The sequence below is a fragment of the Pteropus medius genome, unplaced genomic scaffold (assembly GCF_902729225.1).
Source record: "Pteropus medius unplaced genomic scaffold, Ma_sr-lr_union100, whole genome shotgun sequence".
NCBI lineage: Eukaryota > Metazoa > Chordata > Mammalia > Chiroptera > Pteropodidae > Pteropus > Pteropus medius.
The window spans coordinates 402,078-425,827 of record NW_024348304.1 but is presented as its reverse complement, the minus strand read 5'-3'; the positions used below and the strand labels follow the sequence as shown (position 1 = coordinate 425,827).

At 43.4% G+C, this 23,750-nt stretch overlaps 1 protein-coding gene across 5 annotated transcripts in view; it reads left to right on the top strand.

Moving 5' to 3' along the window:
• Positions 1 to 23,750, top strand: part of PDE5A (phosphodiesterase 5A) — a 103,966-nt gene that overhangs the window by 30,256 nt on the left and 49,960 nt on the right. For all 5 annotated transcript variants that reach the window (XM_039879510.1, XM_039879509.1, XM_039879511.1 and 2 more), the window contains 4 exons: positions 14,310 to 14,381; positions 15,996 to 16,085; positions 18,352 to 18,489; positions 20,558 to 20,625. In XM_039879510.1, the coding sequence (XP_039735444.1) occupies positions 14,310 to 14,381; positions 15,996 to 16,085; positions 18,352 to 18,489; positions 20,558 to 20,625 (368 nt within the window). The remainder of the gene's footprint in view (positions 1 to 14,309; positions 14,382 to 15,995; positions 16,086 to 18,351; positions 18,490 to 20,557; positions 20,626 to 23,750) is intronic.

Here is a 23,750-nt window from a genome sequence, read left to right as displayed (position 1 = left end):
ATTCTGAGTTCAGTCGGTCTGGGTGGGGGAGGAGATTCTGTCAAACGAGCACCAAGCTGATGCTGATGCCCAGGTGAGCAGATCAGAGTTTGCCGGACAGAACCCTCCACCTGTCCCGTCTCACTAGACCAGTCAGTCCTCGATGCCTTAGAGGTGCTGTGCAGTTTCATAGAGGATGGTTACAGCCACAGTTATTAAAAACACCTGCAGCTAAAACATGAATACGAGATTAATTACGTGAATAAATAAATAAAGTTGAAAAGCCTATGCGTGGACTAATGATGATAATGTTACTAATTGGGCTGCCAACCACAGCAAATAAAAAGCACGTCCCGTGAGATATTTGGGACACAGTTATACTAAAAAAGTATTTGTTCTTCATCTAAAATTAACTTTGCCTAGACGTCCTGTTTTCATCAGGCAGCCCTAGTTATGCACCCAGGACTGTGATTCTGTGCATGTAAGAACACAGTGTCCGGCTTTATTCAGGAAATATGCTTTAAAACTGCGGCCCCCCAGACCAACTTTGTATCGGCCAGGAGACTCAGCCCAAATCAAGCTCTGATTAAACTTCTCTTTTAAAATAATGTGAACAATCGCGCCAAGGTGGGGGTTGAGGGAGCCCTTGAGAATGCACAGCAGTCGCCAGGGAGGCGAGTGGGACGGCCGTGCTGTGAGAGCATCTCCGGAGTCACATGTCCTCTCGCTGCGACGCGAGGATGTGAGGACGATTTAGATTAAAACGCAGCAGCGGTTTTATGTGTTTATATCCTTTCATATGTTTGTTGGCCGTTTGTATATTGGAGAGGATGCAGAGAAAAAGGACCCCTCATGCGCTGCTGGTGGGACTGCAAATTGGTACAGCCACTATGGAAAACAGTACGGAGGTTCCTCAAAAAACTAAGAATCGATCTGCCACACGACCTAGCAATCCCTCTACTAAGTTTTTACCCCGAAGACTTGAAAATATATTCGAAAAGATATTTTCACACTGATGTTCATAGCATTATTCATGGTGGCCAGGACATGGAAGCAACCGAAGTGTCCTACGATAGAGGATCGGATGAAGAAGCTGCGGTACATATATGCAGTGGAGTATTACTCAGCCATAAAAAAAAAAAGATGAAATACTGCCATTTGCGACAACGTGGATGGACCTCGAGATAATCATGCTAAACAAAATGAGCCAGACAAAAAAGTTGAAAACCACAAGATATCACTTATATGTGGGATATAAACCTAAAAGCACCAAACAAACAGGACAAACAGAGACTCATGGACATGGACTATAGACTAGTAGTTATCAGAGGGGAGCGGGGGTCAGGGGATGGGGGAGGTAGATGGGGTAAAAGGGGTCAAATACGTGGTGACAGAAAGAAATCTAACTATGGGTGGTGAACATACAATGCAAAATATATATGACTTATTGTTGAATTGTACACTTGAAACTTACTATATTTTGTTAATCAGTGTCACCATAAAAAAAAAATCTGGTTTAAAAAAAACACACACAATAGCAAAACTCCCAGCTGTATCGAGGTATAATTTACATATAGTAAAATTCACATGTTTTAAGTACACAGTTTGATGAGTTTTGACAAATGTGTGTATAGTAACATAACCGCCACAATAATCAAGATATAGAACACTTCTGTCACCTTGGTGTTCCCTGTGCCCCTTCGAAATTGGTCTCCTCCCCATCCCTCAGCCCCCAGCCCCTGACAGTCACCCATCTGGCCTTGTCACCATTGTTTTGCCTTTTCTAGAATGTCATGTGGACGGAATCCTGCAGTGTGTCATCTTGCATGTCTGGCTTCACTCAGCATACTGCTCGTGGGATTTATCTGCATTGCTGCGTGTGTCAGTGGTCTGTTTCCTTCTCTGGCTGAGTGATTTGCTCTGTGGTATGAATAGACCACTATTTGGTTGTCCAATCAACCCTCAATTGATAGACATTTGAGTTGTTTCCAGTTTCTCCCTATTATGAAAAAAAAGCCCCCGGCAATGTTTGCATACAGGTTGTTGTATGCACATAACGTTTTCATTCTTCTTGAGTAAATACAGTTGTGCTTTGAGCAGCCTGGGGTTTAGAGGCACCGAACCCCACACAGTTGAAAATCTGCATATCCCTTTTGACTCCCCAAAACTTAACTACTGATAGCCTACTGCCAACCGAAAGCCTTGCTGGTAACATAAACAGTTGGTAAACACACATGTTTTGTATGTCATATGTATTCTCACAATAAAGGAAGCTAGAGAAAAGAAAAAGTCTTAAGAAAATTATAAGGTTCACCTGCAGGTTTTTTAAATTGTTGCAAATCTCCAAAAAGTTTTCCAGTCTACTGAAAAAAAACCCACATATAGATGACCCACACAGTTCAGACCTGTGCTGTCCCGGAGGGGAATTGCAAGGTTCTGTGGCGGTGCACGCCGTCTCGTTTTGCAAGAAATGCCCAGCCCTCCCCGACAGCGGCCATGCTACACATGCTCTCTCACCTGCGGCGTGTGAGTGCCGGTTGGCAGTCCCTATTATGAAAAAAAAGCCCCTGGCAATGTCCTTGGCAGCACTCAGCATTGTCAACTTTTAAAAGTGAGCCATTCTAGTGGGGATGATTTAAATTCGGTTACATATCTATACAACTCCACTCTCAGCCAAGGGCCATCTGCTCACTTACAGATCCGATTAGAGTGGGTTGAGCAATAGGTCCTCAGACTGTGACTGTCCCAAGCTCTCCCTGAGATACCTGCTGGGTCCCTGAGTGTCCCCCAGTTTGTCTGTCCCCTGCTCCTGCACCCCCTCTGCTGTCTCTGTTTTACCTTGTGATGACTTGTTTTGAAGTCTCTTCACCTGTTTCCGCGGAAGTTCACGCACACCATGCAGTTCCCGAGATAAGACACCTTCAGTCCCCTTCCTGCAGACTCAGTGCCTTCACTGAAGAGAGGGTTTCCAAGGCGGCTTTTAAACATCTCCCCGGCCCTCCCCATTCTCTGCCCGCTCCCCCTGCTCCACAGTCACACCACTGAGTTCGAAATCATTTCCTGAGAGTTATTTCTTCAGAGAAAAAGAATGAAGAGAAACAGAAGACCAGACATACTCTCGGCGTGGCCATTGTAGTATAAAAAAGTCATTTGGCTGACCTAGAGACACGGCTGCTAAGAAGATGCAACCTACGGCTTCCAGCGTCGTCTTTAAATTTACGATAGCTGCATAAACGAATTCAGGGCTGTGTTTGCTTTTGTGTTCACACAAAAGGACTCTTCCTCTCATGAAGATTTGAAGTCGGAGTGGAGACTCACAGTAAGGCTTTTGGGAGCAGTGGGTAAGGTTTTCTGCTGTGGGCTTGAATGCCATCTTCACCCCGTACTTGATGAGTACCCAGGATGGAACTGGTTAATCCCTTCGATCTTTACTTTCCTCATCTGCAAAATGAGGCTTATAAATGGACTTAACCCCATAGGGTTGTGAAGATTAAATGCATCCTTGCCTGCAAAGGGCTTAATAGTTCTTGGCACACTGGAAGTGATTGATAAATGTCAGCTGTTATTTTCTGAAAGAAGACAGAACAGCTTTTGAGAGCGACAAGGAATGATAAAGGTGTACGAACAGGTCGTCAGCCACAGACTCAGCAGCCCCCTGGGGTCACATAATAACCAGCACAATTCCTGACTTAACTGGTCTATGACCCTCTAGCAAACTTTAAACTTTAAATGAAAATACTTTTACGTTTCTCCTCAAATGAGGCAAATGAATTTGGTGTCTTCTCTGTGTTAGTCCAACTCTATGGAGTAAGCCAACACCAATTCCAACTAATCACCAAGGACCCTAAAATGAAAGGCGAATATTGGCTGTTTATCGATTGTTTACAGAGTGTCCTGGTACCTTCCAGTGACCCCAGCTTCTTAAGGCACAGGTGCTGACTCTGAGAAGCTGCTCAGTTGGAGCAGCCGGATACTGAATCTGACATCCTGAACGTGACATCGTCCGGAAAATTCAGGCGTTTTAAGATCCAGTAAAACCTGTCATCTCCTCATTTGCCCCTCTACTTGTGAAGCATTTCAACTAATGAAAAAAAATTTCAGGTGTTCTTTTCATTTGTTTTACTTTTAAGTGTGGTAGACGTAGCACTACCTTTTTCAGAATCACAGATATTCCTAAACTTCTGTGGCAGAAATATTTTTTAAAAATCGTAAAGCATGAATTTTTGCATTCTTCCCCTCTCTCTAATTAATCCTTTCTAAGAGAAAGGGGCTTGATGGGGAAAATGGTGAGGGAAACTGGAGAACCTTGCGACGGCTAAAATAATTAATTTTGAGAAGATCAAAGAGCCGTTGCTTAGAGAAAATGAAGACCAGTAGACAAAGGGCCTGGGGGAGAGGGGTGCCGGCCCAGGCCGTGTACCAGCGGTGGGGCCAGACCTCGGTGGTAACCGCCTACCCTGTGGGAACCACCCCAGCGACCTGGCGTGCATTAATTCACTTAATGTTCGTTAACAGCCACAGGAAGAAGTCATTACTTTTTTCCGCTTAACAGACGTAGAAACTGGGAAGATTCGGGGCACTCACCCAGAGCCACATAACTAGTCTGACCACAGGGTCATAATATGGGAAGGAGGCTTTCTTAAAATTCTGCTGGGTGATGACCTCACTCCACTTCCGATGTGTTTACCGTGGCTCCACGCAGAAGCCGGGCCCACGGCGAGAACAAGGAGACCTGCTGTCTTCTGATGGCTCTTCAGAGTTACGTGTGTAAAGCACTCTGCACGTGGACTCTTTTTAAAATGAAAAAGAAGAGAGAGGGCAAGAGGGACCAGAGTCCCACCCTCTGTGATGTCCCAAGACATTAATCACATCGAGTGGACGAGAGGAAACTCTTACCAGGGGTGAAGGAGTTACAGGGGCCTGTGCCCTGTTAATCAGGGCCAGAGCGCCCCACAGAAGCACCGTGACATAACGCGAGCATAATGAAAACATTTGCAGCCAGTGAGTGTGTGAGCTTTCGGGGCTGCTGTTGAATGTCTTTCCTAGTGAATGCTGGATTTCGTGGACCTGAGCATTTGGACCAGTTTTGTTTTGTTTGGTTTTGTTTTGTTTTTTGCTACTTGCATTAGTTGTTTCTATAGCCAGACGGTTCTTTTGTGTTAGGTAAAAAAGTGCGGGGAAAGCCAGCTCTGTCTCTCTAGCTCACATGACCCATTTCTGAAATGCTGTCCTCCCCGAAGCATTGCTCGTTATGACGCAGGAGGGATGAGTGTTCTTTTTTATTTATAGGGGCCGCACCGATGAGGCGGAAGGCAGGACATTGTGAACTAATGCAGATTCTGTGAACATTTCTATTGATCTGAGCTGGAGATAATACCTAGTCATGTCTTCCAGGCCGAAACACCTGTTTTGTCTTGGTGGAATGTCAACCCCGGTTATTAAGTAGAAATCTAATTTGCAATCAGAGCTGTTTTCCTCACTCTCTGTTTTAATTTTAGCGTCTTGATTTTATTTCGTCATACTTGATGATAGAATTCTTCGATGCACATATAACAGGATTTATCAGTTTTTTTACAATGTGATAAAAAATCATTTTAGCTAAATATGTAATTTATATCTTCCTTTAAAAAAACTTGAAAATTTTCAAAAAGTATCAGCTAATTTTTATGAGATAAATCGATGAACCAAAGAGACTTAATGCCTGCTGAAAATCACAAGATAAAACATTAATGGAATCAGATATGTAATTCCAGATATGATATACAAGAGTAACTCTTTTCTAGAATTTAAACTATATGACTTTAATTTGCTCATTGAAAAATAGTCTCATATTCCCTCTGATCTCGTTTGGGCAAGTAATTATTGAATCACTGCGACACGTAGATTATTGGTCTTGGCAATGAGGATGTGAAAAATATGGAGCCAGGAGTGTACTTGCTCTAAAATTCTTTTTCAATTGTAGATGGCGATGTTAGACACCCAAAGTTAAAGAGCAGTGCGAGGTGACAAGACACACGTTAAATGAGAAGCAAGTTCGGAGGGAAGGCGGTGGATCTGGGGAGCTGGCGCCGTCCCAGAGGGCGGGCGGAAGCTGGGGTTTCGCGCAGCTGGCCCCTCCCGCGGTGAACACGGCAGGAGTGGGTGGCGGCAGCGTGGACAGAGGCCTGTGATCGCGTGCTCACGGAACCAGCGGGGCCCTCTTAGATTAGACACGCAAGTGTGGAACTGATGAACGTTATGGCTTCATGCCTTTCTAAGTCAGGCTCGATGAAAATACAGCTACGACAACTAACAGTTTAATTGCAGACCGTCAGTTGATCTGGATCTATTTTAGTCTTAAGGAGTTGGCTAGTTAGAAATTGTTCATTGCATTTATTCCCCTGTGATAGTCTTTCTTGTAGCTTTGTTTTAGGAACAAAACAAAGTGCTCGCAAAGTTTCCGTTGCGAGTGACCACTTTCCCAAGGGAAAAAAACATTTCTTAAGAGCCGTAGATGACAATCACTGTGCTAGTAGGTTACATCCCTGAGTCCTCACTCCTGTTGCAGAAGAAGAAAGGATGAATGAAAGCCTGAGACTGAAGAGTAAATTAGGGGTAGGCTATATTTACCCAAATCTTATTTTTATCAGACAATTTGGTTCAGACAAAAATGCTATGTTTTACACAATATGATGTTTATTTTTATTGGTATTTTCAGGGTAACCATTTCAGCACTTGCTGGAATACGTTGCATTTTTAATTTAATAGATCATTTATCCATTTAATCTCAAGAAGTTGTACGTAGGCCCTGAATAATGATGTGTAGGTCAGCATAAATAATTTTTTTGTATAATACCTGACTCAGAGTCACATAATGAGATATTTGAATGGATTTTGAGTATTAAATAATTTTCATTTTTTCATGCATTCTTAGAGTTAAGTGATTGTCAATGAAATTTCTGTTCTTCATAGATATCTGTGCAAATATCTGTACTCATCCATTAAGAGCCAAAATTACATAGATAAAGTGTTCTATAAACTCTTAAATACTCTGTATTTCTTCTTAGTAAACCCTCATCTGACTATTCCCACTTGTCTCTTTCTACCATAGAGTGGCAGTTAACGTTCCAGGCTGAATTCAAATTAGAGAGAGAGCGACGATGATCTTATGAAACTTTTAAGTCATAGTTTTCTTTTTCGCATCACTTCCTAGTGGTGAGATGAAGTGAACATGACTCGCATCCGGAATTCCAGATCCGTTGGATGCTGACTCTCCGGTGACCGCGAATTCTGTGTTAGTGATCTCCTGCAGCATAGCAAACCGCCCCGAGCTCCGTGATTTTGAGCGACAGGCGTGTGTAGTGTTGCGGGTTCTGTGCTTCAGGGAATTCCAGAGGGCGTGACTGGCCGCTGGTTCTGGCCCCGGCCTCCTGCAGGGGCTGCTCCCAGGATCTGAGGAGGGCGTTTGAGTCCAGCGTGCGCTCCCAGTTCTCAGAGGGTTCACTCCGTGCCCGTGGGACAGGAGGCCTCGGTTCCTTGCCACGTGGGCCGCTCCATCATTTGCTCAAAGTCCTCACCACGTGGCCAAGGGAGACCAAGGCGGAAGCAGCAGCATCTCTAGAGCCATACACCTTCACCTCAGGGTGTTCTGCTCCTCAGGAGACCAGCATCACGTCCAGCCCAGGCTCAAGGGGAGGGGCGTTGGGGGAGGGTCAGAGAACGCGTGGAGAGGTGCGGAAACCACTAGAAGGACTGAGTCTGCTTTGCGGCTTTATTCTCCTTCCTTCAGACTGGCCAGAATTCTGGTTATTAATTTAAAAAATACTTAAATATGATTTCTCTTTCGCGTGCTGGGAAATGATATGAGCGACCCGAGGCAACGTGGCCTGGGTTTACAGAAAGGCGGCAGGTCTGCGCGTGCTGGGCCGGCGCGGCGGGCATCACAGGGAACGAGGAAGTGGAGGAGTAAAGGAGGCAGAGGGAGGAGGCAGAGGAAGCCGCCTGCTCCTTGGGCGGTGGCAGGTGCCCGAGACGTGAAAGGGCTTCCGAGCGTTCTGTCACAAATTCCGGCCTGCGCGAGATCACTGTCTGCATGTAGTTTAAGTCCTCTGCTTCTTAGCGTCCACAGGGAATTGTCACCGCCGTAATTCGTAAGTGAGATTCAGCCCGTTCAGTGTTTGGACACATGAAATTTGCCGTTTGCCATTCGCTGTGTTATTTCCCTTCTGTTTATCTTACTGGACTATTACGGGCACCCCCTTTACCCTGTAATTATCAGGAGCTTTATTAGCACAGCATCGTCCTGGGCTGTAGAGACACAGACCTGTCATAATGCAGGCAGCGCTAGAGCAAACTTGGTCCTGGCTTAACAGAGTCCAAATCCAACAACAGTGTCTAGGGTGAGCCCGTGCTTTGCAGGCCAGCACCTGGCAGAATGCAGGACACCACCCTGAAAACAAATCTTGGTTATTAAATAGATCCACGGCTCCGAAGTCATTTCTGGCAACATCATGTCTAAAGGTAAGAAAAACAGTGGTAGAATTATTTCAACACAAAGTACAGTTTGTACAGTGTATATTCGGTATACAACGTTTTTCTTGTGATTTTGGACTTATTCCCAATGAGGCAGAGAGACAGGATTTGAAAGAAAGAATTCTGACTTTGTAGCAAAAATGGCTCGGCCTTGCATGCTGGCTGATGACCGCGGTTCCTTGCACGAGTTTCTTCACCTCTCTGTGCTGTAGGTGACTCATCCGTTAAGTTTCAACATGAAACGCAAACACACAGGCTGGCTTTGAGACAAGGAATGTGACAGCGGCCACCGCAAGCTCTTCACTTAGTGGAGGTTCAGAAAACCGCCCTCCCTCTTCGTCCCGTTAGAATTGTAAGGGACGGGGGGATGGGGGGTTAAGCGGCCCTAGTAAGCTGGCCGCGCCCCGCCATGGGGCACAGCAGGCTCTCTTCTGCTACGTAGGCTTTGTGTCTCTGGCAGTTTTCAAAGGTCACCGAAGGACACCGCTCACAGGGCTTTGTGCTGCTCTGCTCCAGGACCAAACCCCTGTGTCCCAAAAGACACAGAGGTCCAGAACAAAGGCAGCAGGTCTCTGTGGTTCTAGGCTTAGGGTCTTCACCTCCTCGCTTACAAGCTGGCGTGGCAGAGTTTGGCATTTGGCAGGGAAGAGGAGTTTTAGTGTGCCAAGGTAAGAATAAACATTGGGATCGGGAGTCATGCCCAGCATCCCCTCGTCTGGACAGAACCCAGGCTCAGGTTGGCGCTGCTCCCACTGGACATTCCGAGGGCAGGACAGCTACTGACCCCAGAGGCGGGCTGTATCGTGGCCCTATCTGAGGACCGCCCATCCTGGTAACAGCACCGAGCGAACGGTCAGACCTCGGCCCGCTCTGTCACGGGGACGGCGGGGAACTCCACACACAGACGACGCTTTCACTTACGGCCGTCGGCAGTTACAAATGTGCTCTTAGGACTTGTAAACCCTCGTCGAAAACAGATTCTACGTGCGGTGAATACACAGATCTGAATGTTCACTTTGGTGAGTTGTGACAAATGTGTGTACATTGTATAAGTGACACCCAGCCAACATAAGGGCACTTAGCACCCCATTCGGCCCCTAGCACCCATGGGCAACACTGTTCTGATTTCTGTTACCATCAGTTCTTTCTGCTTTTTCTTGAAGAACCTCCTTATTTTTGAAACTGCTTTATTATCTATTTTCTCTTGAAACGTAGGACTTTTTTATAATTTTGGCTATAAAAACATGTCATGAGATTTATAATCGAAGTCAAAGAAAACAGAGCTTTTTTAGCAGCCACTTAGGATTTGTCTTTCTTAAAGTGCTAATTTTGAAATTGTTCCATTGCCTTTGGTGAAGCTATGCAGTAACAAGGTAAGCTACGTGTGGGGTGTGCAGACGGCCTGGGCTGTGACGGGGAAGCCTGCTCTTTGCGGTGCCTTTAGAGAATAGTGCGTCAGAACCTGCGTTTTCTGCCGGAGCTGGTAACCGTTCAGGAACGATGTGCACAAAGGCCGTGGCATTCTAACTCAAAGACCACGCGCGCGACCTTGGTGGAAGTCGAGTGTGTGGATTCAGTCTTCACTTCTTATCCTACAGATGGAAGGATGGACGGACGGCTGGAGCCGTTTAAACGTTTTGAGTAATGAGAGCTCGTATGCGCGTAGCAGTGTCCCGAGAAGATAGATTTGGCATAAGTGTCAAAAAGGGACTGAAAACAAGAAAACAATTAGTGATGAGATGTCAGGGCTTTCGAGGAAAGTGAGGATTTAGACGGTGAAACACGAGACACAGTCTGGGGCCCGTGAGGAAGAGCGGAAGCGAGCAGGAGGATGTGAGAGCAACTCCCGTGGAACGTACGAGTGTCTCGCTGCCCTAACGACGGCCCGAAACTCAGTGGCTCAACGCAGCACGGTGTGCTGGTGGCCAGAGTCCAACATCGTGCTCACCGGGCTACACTCCGCTTGCCGGTGGGGCTGAGCTCCTGGGTGGAGTCTGGGAAGGTCCGTCCCTGGCCTTGTCTGGCTTCTGCAGGCTGCCCGTACCCCACGACTGCGGCCCCTTCCTCCGTCTTCAGACCCTGCGGCGTCTTGCAGCCCCGTGCCTGCTGCCGCCCGCCCTTCCTCGTAAGGGGAGACGGGCTGTGCGCCTGTCTCGGTCCCTGCCGTGTCTTCACTGTCGAGAGCAGCGTCTGGTGCGTAACAGGTGCGTGGCAGTTGCTTGTGGAAGGACATATTTGTTGCTGAGTGACCGGCCGAGCCCAGGGACAGTGTGAAGAGTGCCATGTGGCTCTGAAGCTCTCGCTTTCTTGGTGGAGTCAGGTGTTTGGCTCAGGTCGCGGATGGTGCCGTGTCCCGGCATGGCGACAGAGACATTGCGGGGGCAGGAGAGGCGGCTGAGGGGTGCGGAGTCTGCACCTCCTCACCCGCTTCTGCCCTCTGTGCGGCGCGTCCCCTGGAACTGGGATGGGAGCTGTGTGGGGTGAATGTGGCCGCAGTAAGGGTCTGGGCAGCTGCCCATCGAGGGAGAAATTGCTCACTGTGGCCGTGACCGGTGCCCTGAAAGGACCAGCTCTGGTGTCCCATGCTTCTCACTCCGCGAGACGCGAGTCTTGCCCTTTGCATTCCGAAAGGAACGCTTGACCCTGTGAGGACATAATGTCCATTTATGCTGTGAAAATTGCCAGTAAAACAGAAAACAGAGAAGCTCTTTTGTGCTTAAAAAACAATAGCATAAAGTGTTGGTGTTTGAGGGTCCAGCAGGTGGGCAGAGTGATGGGGCTCTCTACGGAAGCTGACATTTTTAGGGGCTTTGCCCCTCAGATACGGGGTCTGACAGACACTTGCCACAAAAGCTGTCTTTGAAAACTGACATTTAAAAACTGTGGTTAGCAGTTTCTTGGCTTGAAGAAAATGAACTAATTTGTCGAAAGGAGCAATAGAAAGACTTTCTATCAACGAAGGCAGAGGGCGCTAGTTTTGCTTAGGATCTTTGAAATTTGGAGAATCGAAGTCTTTTTTTCTTTTCTCTTTACTCTCTTATGTGACCTTGGACAAACACTATACTTCTTATTTTCATCTGTTGCTTTTATCAGTGCTGTTTTTAAAATATTTTTAAAATGTCATCCATCTGGGGATGGAGGCATAAACACGTATTAGATATATTTTTCTGGTCTAATAGTCTCTTGAAAGAACTTGCCTGGTTTTTTTCTTAAGTATCTATTATGTTTAATTAATCCTTTTTTCAACAAATTAACTTCTAATATCTAAATTTATAAAATTATTAGTGAAATAATTGGTTATCAGGGAGAGTGAAAAATACATGGTTGGAAGTCCTCGTTCCATGCAGTTGCCTGATGGTGAATGTCTCACCCTAATGTTTGGGGAAAACAAATAACCGTAGTAGAGACCTGGCATTCAGGGGTATAAGTCGGTGCAAAGGCTGTGAACACGACTTCTGCTCCGTTTGCCCAGCTGAACGGACGGCAGCATACCTGCCCCCACTCCACAGACAAGGAGAAGAAAAAATTTCACCAAAAGTGATTTTTAAAATTATAGATGAGCTCAAGGCAGGGAAAACCCCAGCTGTCAGAAACAGTGGGGACCCCAGAGTAAGAAAGGACAGTGCCTAAAGGCTGGATGGGCTCCTGGAATGAGGTCTGCGGTCGAGGATCATGAGGTGAATGTCGGGGTGCGGAGCGGGGAGCATTGCGGGGTGGGGGCAGGGACAGGTATGGCGTTCCAGCTCGCACCGCCATGCCGTGCCAGGATGCCACGTGGCTCAGGGACATGGCATTCCCACGGGAAACAGTGCCCGCTAGGATGGACTTAGAGACAGACAGCAGGTACCGGTACTTAAAGGAAGAAGAAGGGGGAGGGGGAGGAATAGGCCGGTTTGGAAAGAGAATCAATGGAAATTCTGCAAATGGAAAATAGTTATTGAACTTTGTAAGCATTCTTGTGTTGGTTGAAAATTGTGAATGTTGGCTTATATTTAGGGTGGTTTCAGTGACATTTTTTTTTTAACCAGAGAAAACTTTTCTGCCCACTCTTAGAAAAATGCTTACCCTATAGATGTTCTCGAGTGTAAAAGGAGTGGCTTTGCTTTTCTATGAGAGATTGGTGCTCACGGGCCCACAAGCACACCATCACACCCTCTGCCCTCCCAGCTCTCCCTGCATCCCAGATCAGTTCACACACCGCTAACTGGGTTGGGGGTGTGTGTAGCCTGCAGCCTGGGCTGCGGTGAGCTAACACCCCACACCAACGTCCCCTATCTCAAGGGACCCCTTAAGAATGACCTAAACCAGCCTACACTATCGCTTTCACTAGAAAATATATTGCACAGCTGATTTTCGTCTTTTTTTTTTTTTTAAGACTTTAAGAGAAACTGTGACCTCACTGTCAGTTTATGGGGATGTCACGGTGGACTAACGTGTTAATGTGGTTTGGGTGCTGGCCCTTTAATAAGCAGCAGGCTTCTTGTCCCTGTCCTTTTTGAGTAAGTGGGAACTTCCTCCTTATCTTCTTGCCTAGCACATTGCCTCACACGGCTCCATGTACACACAGCACATCGACACGTACTTTTCTCTACATCAGTACTGTACAGTTATGTGAGGTTTGCATGAGAGCCTCTTTATCTGTTTTAAACTCATCTTCCTTAAAATGAAGATTTAAACTTCGTCTTTTATGAAACCATTTATTAAAGACAAAAACAAAAACGTCATCTTCTCTGAAAAGCCTTGTCTTCCTCCCATATGAGGTGTCCCCTTCTGCACTCTGAGCCGTGGTGGGCATCGCTGCCATAGACCGATCGTGCCGCCCTAGAGGGGCATTTTATAGCCGCCTCTTAGAGCTGAGGGGCTGGAGCGAGCCGAGAAAACACGAGCGAGCCATCCACACGGCACTAAAGACTGCGCATTCTCAGAGCGCAGCCATCTCAAAGGGTCGAGTACCTTCGTCAACTGAGAGTAAATTGCAGAAGGAAGAAAGAGTAGAGTTTATAGCAAGTAAAGAGGAGGCAAAGTAAGTCGAAGGTTTTTATATGACTAAGGCGATAACTCAAACTGAAGTTGGAACTAGACAGGTAAGTAAAATACACTTTCAGGCAGAAAGGTGAGAAGGTTCTTAAGGCCTTGCTAAATCTTTTGTGGAAACGTAAAACACGTGCACAGAGTGCAACTCAGTTTTCTTATGGTGTAGCTTATCTTCCAAACATCTTCTGATCCATTTGACGTAAGGCTCAGCCTGTTAGTTCCTGTTTTGATTTTTCAATAAAACTTCTTTCCCCCAAAATAAGTCTGTTGAAGGTAACATAATTTTCAAGGTCAAGAGTTTCAAAAGAAATTGGACTGCGTTTATACATTAGGAATTATTTTTCCCCCTAGTCCTCCTAGGTTTCTAACATCTGCGATCGGCTCCTGTTTCATTTTTTTTAAAAGAGCATTCAGCCTGTTTGAAATAATATATTTAAAACCAATATAAAATGTTCTTTTTATCATATATTTTATTTGAAGTGTGATAAAAAATGCTCTTTTAAAGTGTGACTGCCCATAATTTCTTTCACGGCATAGGGTGAAATCACCGAATCAAATGTAGTTTGGGATCCAAAAAGTCAAAAAACATTCAGACTCTTATTAGGAAAAAAGAATCTAATAAGCAATGCAGAGCTGGTTCAAATGCTGAGGGTTGTTCTCTTTTTCGGTTTTGTAGCTTACTGTTATTTTAAAGTCCGTGCAGGAGTTCTTCTGTAAACACACGTGGTGCATTCACACCAGTAATTTTGGTCATCGAAATGACCACTTTTCTCTCCTCATACCAGGTCGTTGGTGTAGCCCAGGCCATCAACAAGAAGTCGGGGAATGGCGGGACATTCACTGAAAAAGACGAAAAGGTACCAAACCTGCGTCCGGTGTGGGGTCCGTTCGGGAAGAGGCTTCATCTTTACAGTGTACACACCTCTAGGATTGGCTGTGGCTGAAACTGTCGATCACAAGAACATTCTGGCTTAAAGTGAGCCGAAACAGTCCAAGTGTCTCTTCCATGGGGAATACAGGCCCAAGCGGGCTTCGGAGCGCCGTGATGTTTATGCAGGCCTCAGGACCCCCAGCTGCCTCCACACTGTGTGGCCGCACCCCAGGGCTGTGTGCATGTCCGGGCCACACAGAGGGCGACGTGGTCTTTAAACCGCTCATTTACCTGTCATCACTGCTGTAAATGAGCCCAACCTAGAGTACAGTCCCCTAACGCTCTGCTCCAAGTTTAGCACTGCAGGTCAGCTGAAACTTGGAACTGCCTCCCAGTGAAGCAGATTTCAGACTGTTTTATAAGCTTTGCACACAGACAATAGGGCGCCAAGGTGCAGATCCAGGCTGCATGATGTGACTTAGAAAGAACGGCAGTCAGCATCACTTTATTACTCGTCCCGTCCGGCTCTGAAGGCATACAGCCCACAGCCCACAGCCCACAGCCCACACCAGCATGTTTTGCATTTCAGGGCAGAAGCCCATAAACCTGTTTGCAACTTCATTCTGTCAGCAGGTTTCACTGTCTGTCTTCTTGAATATATGATTATGTGTATATCATGGGACCCACTGAATTCTTCTAATTCAAGCTACTTCTGTCACTCCCCCGAAAATTAGTAGAAGCTTTTGAGAGACACGCAGACACGACAGTGATTTGTGTCTCCGTGCTGTACGCTGTATTTGTACCTGTCTTGCTCTCCATGTGTTAATTGCTTCAGAGCATAGCAAGTACTTTTAAAATCAGAGTAACAGACATCTATTCACCTATCCTGTTAATGACACCTGAGAATGTTTGGTGGGGAACACGGTTTTAGATTGGCTCTATATTCCATTATTTGTTTATAGTCTGTTAATATAAACCACTCTTGAAAGATTTGCCTCTTTAGGCTGTATCATCATTTGGCAAAATAAACCGATGATTGTAGATAAAGTGTGCCATGTAAAGATTTATTGAATCAAGAATTGATATAACTGTGAGCATACCACCTTAGTATGGTGTACTGAGGATGATAGATGCATGTTAAAAAAGAACATATTTAAGCTAATATTGGCAACTGTTATTGCCAATATTCTCTCAACAATCATGTGAGCTTTATTTGCCCCAGTAGTAAATTATAAGCTTTTATATCGTCTCAGCATATATCCAAGCCTTAATGCCATTCAGAGACTCTACACCAAATTTTGCATAGAGCGAATTTCAGTTTCAGATTATACAAAGAGACCTGCGTCTCAGTCGCTCCCCGTCCCTCCTTGCTCATTTACACTAACGTACGACTTCAGGAGACTTCGTCAACACTTGTCACCCACTAGCTGTGCATTTAGCTCACACTTGCTCTATGTCGGTTCCTAATTTTATGCAGAACAAACATCTACACTTTGGGCTTTCTCTTTTTATTTCAACTACGGATATTTTGGGTTGTCTTTTGCATCTCAGGCAATATAACAAGACAGTTTTATTTGGTGTTGTCTCACCCGTTTTCCAGGACTTTGCTGCTTACCTGGCATTTTGTGGTATTGTTCTTCATAATGCCCAACTCTATGAAACTTCACTTCTGGAGAACAAGAGAAACCAGGCAAGTCTGCTTCCTAGAAAGAGAGCACAGGAATTCTGTTTTAAAATTTGTGAAATTTTTATCCGAGTAATAACGTGTATGATTAAAACTCCAAATAGTACAGATTCAGTTTCTAAACATTTTATGTTTCATCTAATAGTTATTTCCATTTCCCATTTTCCATATGTTATCACTGTCAGACAGTGCTCACTAACTGAACAGGTGAGGGTTTATTCGGCTTACATTACCCTTCACTCGCGTTACCTGCATCCTACCAGTATCGTTGTGTCACTGTTTCGAGTGACTGGATGGGATGCAATTGCACGGTTTAAAAAGCTTTTCAGTTCTCGCTCGACCACCTAGAGACATCCTCTCTTGATTCCATACTTCGGAAGATGGGGTTTGAGCCCCCTCTTCTCTCCTTCCCGTCTGCCACTCCTTACCTCCGCTTCCCCACAGGGACCTTTTTGTTTATGTTGCCCACAGTGATGACGTGTATATTGTCTGCAACCGTGATTGCCTTTTCTTAAGCTTTATCTAGGTTAATACTAAAGTTGCACTTTAGAATAAGGTGTTTGTAAGTATCATGCCTGTGTAAATGTGCGTATTAAGGTTTTGGTTTTTTTTAATGTTTCTGAATTCCATTCTTTTTTCCTTGAACTGCTTGCTCCGGTGTAGCCTCAGGCTGTTGGGTTTTTCCTCTAGACTCTCCATTATTTAGGCATTCTGTTGGGTTCTTTTTCTTCGAGACCTCCAAATTGAGGTTCTCCATCTTTCCTCTTCCAAGCTAAACCATTTCCCTCCATGCCTTCGTGGTACAGGTGCCATCATGGAACTTCGCTTCACTGCTTTCTTAGAAAGAAAGACTCGTCTTCTTATCTGCTGGATCCCATAACTCCTTCTCTCTCAGTTTTACCCCCTCGTTTTATGGCCACCCATTAAAGGGCATTGATGTGGCATGCTTTCCAAGACCCTGAGTGTATGAAAATATGCATCGTACCATCCTGCCAGTTTGGCTGGGTATAAAATTCTAAATCAAAAAATCGATTTCTCAGAATTTAAAGGTAGTGTTTTTTGTCTTCTAACTAGCATCTATGTCGTTCTGATTCTTAGCTCTTTGTAGATTTACAATATCCCTTTCAGTCTGGAGACGTTAGCCCTTCAGTTCTATGTAATTGTTTTTCATTATTTCTTAGATAATTTGTCTTCCCTGCTCTCTATTTTCTTCTTTTAGAACTTGAGGTAGTAAAATGTTGGACCTTCCATTGCATTCAAATGCAGTATTTTCCTGTCTCCACGCTCCGTTGTTGCCACCCATTAATCCAGTCCCCATTTTCACAAACACAGCTGTGATCTTGTCACTTTCTTCCTGCAGTCCATCACCATCCAAACTGCTTCAAGAGACATATGGAGCTTTGGGGGATTTTCTGTCTGCCTAATCCTGCATTCTCGTCTCCCTAGTTCTCTTCTTTATACTCTGTATTCTCATAAACTTAATCAAACCTAGTAGTGTGCTTTCTCTCAATTCATTTATTTTCGACTGAAATAGTTCTCTTACCCACTCCACTGGAATGATCCCTACTCAGTTTTCAGGACTCCACTAAGGTAGTATCATCTCCAATAAATTGTCTGTAATACCCTTTCTCTCCCCTCATCAAACAAATACTTTATGAAATTAGAAGAAATTCTATGGAATTCAAAGGAAAGCAACATTATCAGGAAAAACACAAAAAGAACTCTTAAAACTTTGTTTAGTTTGGACAGCATTTACTGCGCTCTGTGAAAATGTTGATAATGTTGATAAATGTTGATAAGCATTTATTATTTATAAACATTGTGTTTTATGTATCAGATACTGTTCAAAATGCCTTATAAATGTTAACTTACTTAGTTCTTATAGCATTCCTATGATTTTGGTACTACCATTATCCCCATTTTTCAAGAAACTTGCCCTGGATCACAAAACTAACAGGAAAGGAAGCCAAGATTAAAATCTGATGACTCTGAGTTCAGAGTCTGTGATCATAACCACTGTATTAACTGCACTAACAATAGATAGAGAAGTTTTGTTAGCAGAGACTTACATATTTAATACTCCAATGCAAACCTGGTTGTAACTCATTAGATTATATATGTATATATACAACTATTTTAAAATATATATATATCTTTAAAATTAACATACATGTGTATATATACATACAACTTATAACCCATATAAATCATTGTATGACTTTAATAATCATGAGCACTTGCTAAGTAATAAGCTCTTGATGTTTTTGTCTAGGTGCTGCTCGACCTCGCTAGCTTAATTTTTGAAGAGCAACAATCACTAGAAGTAATTCTAAAGAAAATAGCTGCCACTATTATCTCTTTCATGCAGGTGCAGAAATGCACCATTTTCATCGTGGATGAAGATTGCTCCGTGAGTACAGAGTGTGACATTTTTATTTTTAGAAAGACAGAAACTTATATTCCTTAAAGCACAGCTTTTAAACACCTTGTTAGCTTTACACCCTCTCTCAAACCCAACTGTGTGTGGTGTTTACGTAAAGCCGGTGGCAGTTGGAGCTGTTACGGTCGCACCGGGGCAGAGGTGTGGCTGGAGGGGCCTTTGGTCACCCTTCACCTCCGTGTCCCTCTTGGGCGCAGTGGGCGCAGGAGCACGGGTGTGGCTTCGGTCAGTGGCTCCACTGCGTGGTGCAGAGGTGCCATGTCACGAGGTGCTGCCTTTCTCTGGTCAGGGAAAGCCGTGCGCTGCCCGCTGTGAACAGGTGGGTCCCCCACTCTGAATGGGTTGAGTATGCACATTTCCTTTTACCAGAAATTGTTTAAAAACCAAAAGTTGGGGCCCAGTAGAGGCAGCGTTCTTAAAGGTGCCTGTAAGTCCCAGATCCTTTACCAACATGGAGACCCACCTAGCTCTTCTGACTGGTACATGTAAAGAAACATATGTGTGTGGAAAGTTCGTTCTCACAGAGGGCTGGTCACTTCTGGACGGGCCAGCCGAGCTGCCGTTAGAGTTGGGGCCCCCTGCCAGGGGCAGTTTCCTTCCCTTCTCAACCTGTAAACCACCACTTCTGGGATATCTCGGAAGCTAAGCAAGGTCGGGCCTGGTTAGTACTTGAGTAGGAGACCACCTAGGAAGATCAGGTGCTGTAGGCATTAAAAAATAAAAAATGAGCTAACAAGGTCCTTGCAATCTGTGAGGTCAACCAAGGGTTGCCTCGCATAAATAAGTAAGTAAGTAAGTAAGTAAGTAAGTAAGTAAGTAAGTAAGTAAATAAATAAATAAATAAATAAATAAATAAATAAATAAATAAAATAAAAATTGTTTTAAATAGTAAGACTGTACTGTATGACCCCAACATTATCTTAATCATTTTTTGTGTGCATAATTCTTATTAATAGGATACCAAATGAGAACTCACTATGCTATCAGATAATCAGTATTCTCATAGATTCTTCATATTTTTAATCAGTTATAAAATCTTAATATAGAGATGATTACAAATAGTAGCAATCTTTTTAAAGTTCAGGTCAGAACTCATTAATGCAGTTTGTCAGTTTATCGTGTTTCCTCTGTGAGCTACTCTTTAGCATTTAATTTTTGAAAGTTATAAGGCATTCCTTTTTTAGGTAACTTAAATATCACTTTAATTAACATTCAGCTCTTCTACCAGTTAACACCTATCACGGCAGCAGCCGATTTGGATCCGTGGTGCTTTGAAGTATAGCCCAACCAGATGCCCGTTAATACACTTTGCTCACTTTTTAACAACTCCAGCCAGTTGTTGAGTTTAGAAAAGGAATTCAGTGACTCGATGTTCATTTATATTACAATTGTTTGTTGATTAAAAGTATTTTAACAATATGAGCAAAAATCAAAATATAAGCAAGAAAAAAAATGTACCCAGCAAGAAAAAAATTATGCCCCAAAATGATATTAAACTAATATCATTGTTTTATGTCTTTATTTCCTTCTAATTCTTTATTCAGGTGTAACTGTAGAATATGGTAAATATGTGTTCCGGTTTTTTAAATATAACTCCAAAAGTACTCTCTATATTGCTAAAATCTTCACAATTATTTTCACGATCTCAGAAAACATTACTGGATGATGTTTCTTTTTACAAAGATATTCTTTACCCAAGATCTACTAGCAGCATTCAATGTATGCATAAAAGCAAAAACTTGAGGATTTTGAATAAATATAGAGAAAATTTGAAGGTAACATATTTGTTAACAACTGGTAGAAAAAAATAGCTGTCCAGCATTCTTGCAAGTAAAGATCAGAAACTATAGGAACATGGCTTTTAATAACAGGATGTCATGAAATGAGTACTTAGTTCAGTTTAATCTAAAAGTAAATAAAAAATATCATATAGAACTATTAGTGTCATTCATTGCTTAGATATGTATGTCTGTATCTAGACGGTTTTTATTACCCTGTCAAACTTATTTCTCAGCCCGTGTTATTGCTCTGTTTTCAGGATTCCTTTTCTAGTGTGTTTCACATGGAATGTGAAGAATTAGAGAAATCATCAGATACTTTAACAAGGTAAAATAACTTAATCTGTCTTTATTCACAACTGTATAATACTGGCTAAATACTTATTACATAACCCCTTTAATTTAAGACATAGAAGCTACGGGCTGTTTTTTCCTCCACAAATGGTTTTGCTTGTGAAAATACCTTACTGCTTGATATTATAAAGTTCCAGAGTTTTTTCGGTACAGTTGACCTAGCGAGAATTCTTTCATAGAGTGAATGGTGTCACAATTAGCAAAGGCTTGGGCACAGTGTTTTCTGTGAGCTGGCTCATTTAAAACTCACAAGGACAGTATTTCAGTTCTATTTTTCCATTGCATATTGGAGCCTCACTGGAAATTGCCAGGCATCTGAACACGTTTTTGGTGCATCTGTTCTGGTTTGGAGTCAGCCATGGGCATCTGAGCAGAAGGGAGCCTGTGGCCCCAGTCCCAACAGCGCCATACTCTGGGCCTAGAGTCAGATCAGATCTTCATTGTCGTTCATTTCTTTTTCATAATTTTAAAATCTGTATTCATTTTTTGTTAACTGTCACTCAGAAACAATAGAAAATATTTATATGGCGGAGGTTGTAGATGTCATACCCCCATTTTATAAGTGTCTTCTGGAGAATGTCGAAAAAGATTTAGAGGAAACTGCCAGATGCTTCTTCTCATATTTCCTTTCCACTCTTGGCAAAAACCGGTGTTTGCTTAAGTGATAGCATGTTCTAAAAAATATAAGTCTGCCACGATAGAGGGTCAGGAATTCTTGGGCATGTTATCCATCGTTCATTTCTTTCAAATTATTTTACCAGTGATTACTGATATTATGTCTGGAAGCCTCTTGTGAGCCTGGAAATAAAACATTATCTTAACTTTACTATTTGACATTAAAGTTTCATATTTTTTTCACTATACTTGACCTATCAGAGGATTATTCCATGTAGTGAATGCTGTCACAATTAGTTCAGTCCTCCGTAACTAAGCATCTTGGTGGTTGTGTTTTAAAAATAACCTCTGTGCAAATTCAGACTACAGAACATTCCATAAGATGGCTGGCCGGGTCTCGTCAAAGTCGGTGTACTGAGTGACAGAGAGGTGGGGACTGCCCTTGGGCACAGCTAGGTGCCACACAGGGCCTGATTAGATCCCAGGGAGCAAAACAAAATAGTGAAGACATTTTCGAGGACAACTGGAAGTCTGAACGTGGTGATGGGGAGTGACTGTCACTTTTCTTTGGGATCAGGAAGCTCTTGTGGTTGGTAGGAGAGTGTTATTTTTAGGAGATTCATGCTGATGTGTCATGACGTCTGCACCTTACTTTAAAGTGGTTCGGCCAAAGTCAAGTGAGCAAACATATCTAAATTTATTATATTTAAATAAATATCCAAACATGCATACCTAGATAAAGCAAATGTGGCAAAATATTAAAAATTGTTGAATCTAGAAGTAGGATTTTTGTTGTACTTTCAACTTTTTTGTGCATTTCAAAACGTTCATCATAAAAAAAAAAATTGGAAGAAAATGCTTGTAGTAAAAAGTTGGAAACAAAACAAAACAAAAATCATCTCTGCAGATCGTATGAAGCAGAATTGCGGAACAAAACACCTGGCCGCACAGCTTGGTTTCGTTCCAGCCGTCCAGAGCCTGACCCCGCGATCGCGGCTGGCCTACGGAGCTGCCTCTGCCCTCGAGTGTGCCCTTCCCCTTCTCTCCCCGCCGTCCTTTCTCACATCTCCTGCCGCCTTAAGTCCTCCCCCGTCAGAGTGGATAAACTGTGCTGCAGCGACTTAAAGTTGTCTGAGCGATTGTACTTAAATCAAAACTCATTATTTCTAGTCAATTATTTTAACAATACGATACAATGAAAGGCCTTTTCTCCTATTAAAAGAATTTTGAGAGTGAGCAGTGGGGCAAGATGGAGCCTGGGGCTGATGGGAATTCACTGGACTCAGAAGGTCCCCCTGGCAGGCCTTTGCTGCCGACCCGGGCGAGGGGCGTGGGTGCCCGGTGGGTAAACCGGGCGTCTCCACCCAGAGCGTCTCCTGCTGCCCCTGAGTTTGGTCCTCATAGTCGTACCTGAACGGCTGGCCCTGGTCTCCCTCACACACGCTGGTCCAAGCTGCAGTTCCTGGCCCCTCTCCACACGCGTTCTCACCTGAGCCACGTGCGTATCCCCAGTGTGTCCGGCACCGCCCGGTCAGCACTGACGTTGTGCGGTAATACGCACACGGCCTGGTGAGCACGTGTGTGTCCCTCCCACACTCTGGCATCTGGCTACACCGCCTAACTCAGCCGCGGCATTTCGTATTCTTAGGACGAGCATTAATATATAGGATTTTGATATTATGATGCTGTGACATTTTTGTCGCTTTTCATAAAGAACATTTTAAAAAGCTTCTAGATAACACGTAAATATTTGATCATTTTACTGCTCAGCTTGCACAAATAATGAATTGCTATATATATATATATACACACAAATATAAAAATATAAATATATACACGTATATTTATGAATTTTACATATTATCTATAGAGCAATAGGAAAATTGGCATGATAATGCATATTAAACGTATAAAGTAATGAATCATCTACATTTACCTTTGAATATTTGTGCAGCAGCATGTTTGCGTGATTGTATTTCCTATATTCCCATTTTGATTTTTGTAACTAATTCAGACGGGTTCCCTAATTCCAGCTGGTGACAGCCGAACAAAGTAACAGTGACCCCTACTGGTCAATGTGTTTTTTTTTTAAGTGAAGTCTTACTATATATTCAATGTATTACTATATGTTCAATTTGTTTCTGATGAATACCACATTCCCTCTCTGTGGGTAAAATGAAGGTATCTTTTCATTTATTTTTTAATCATTTCAAAACAGTCTTATTATAAATATATTTCTTACAAAAGTTAACTAGGTCAGCGTGATTACCTTAAAAGAGACTGATTTACATGGATCATTTTAACTGATTCATTAAATGATTTTACAGTAATGAAAATTATTCAATATTAATGTCTTATGTCAGCTAAACATTTAAATTTAGCCTTTATTCTGATGTTGCAATAGAAAATCTCTTACTGATATAAATATGTTTCTATTTTAATAAACATTAGTTATCAGGCTGAATTTTGCAATAAATCTGAATT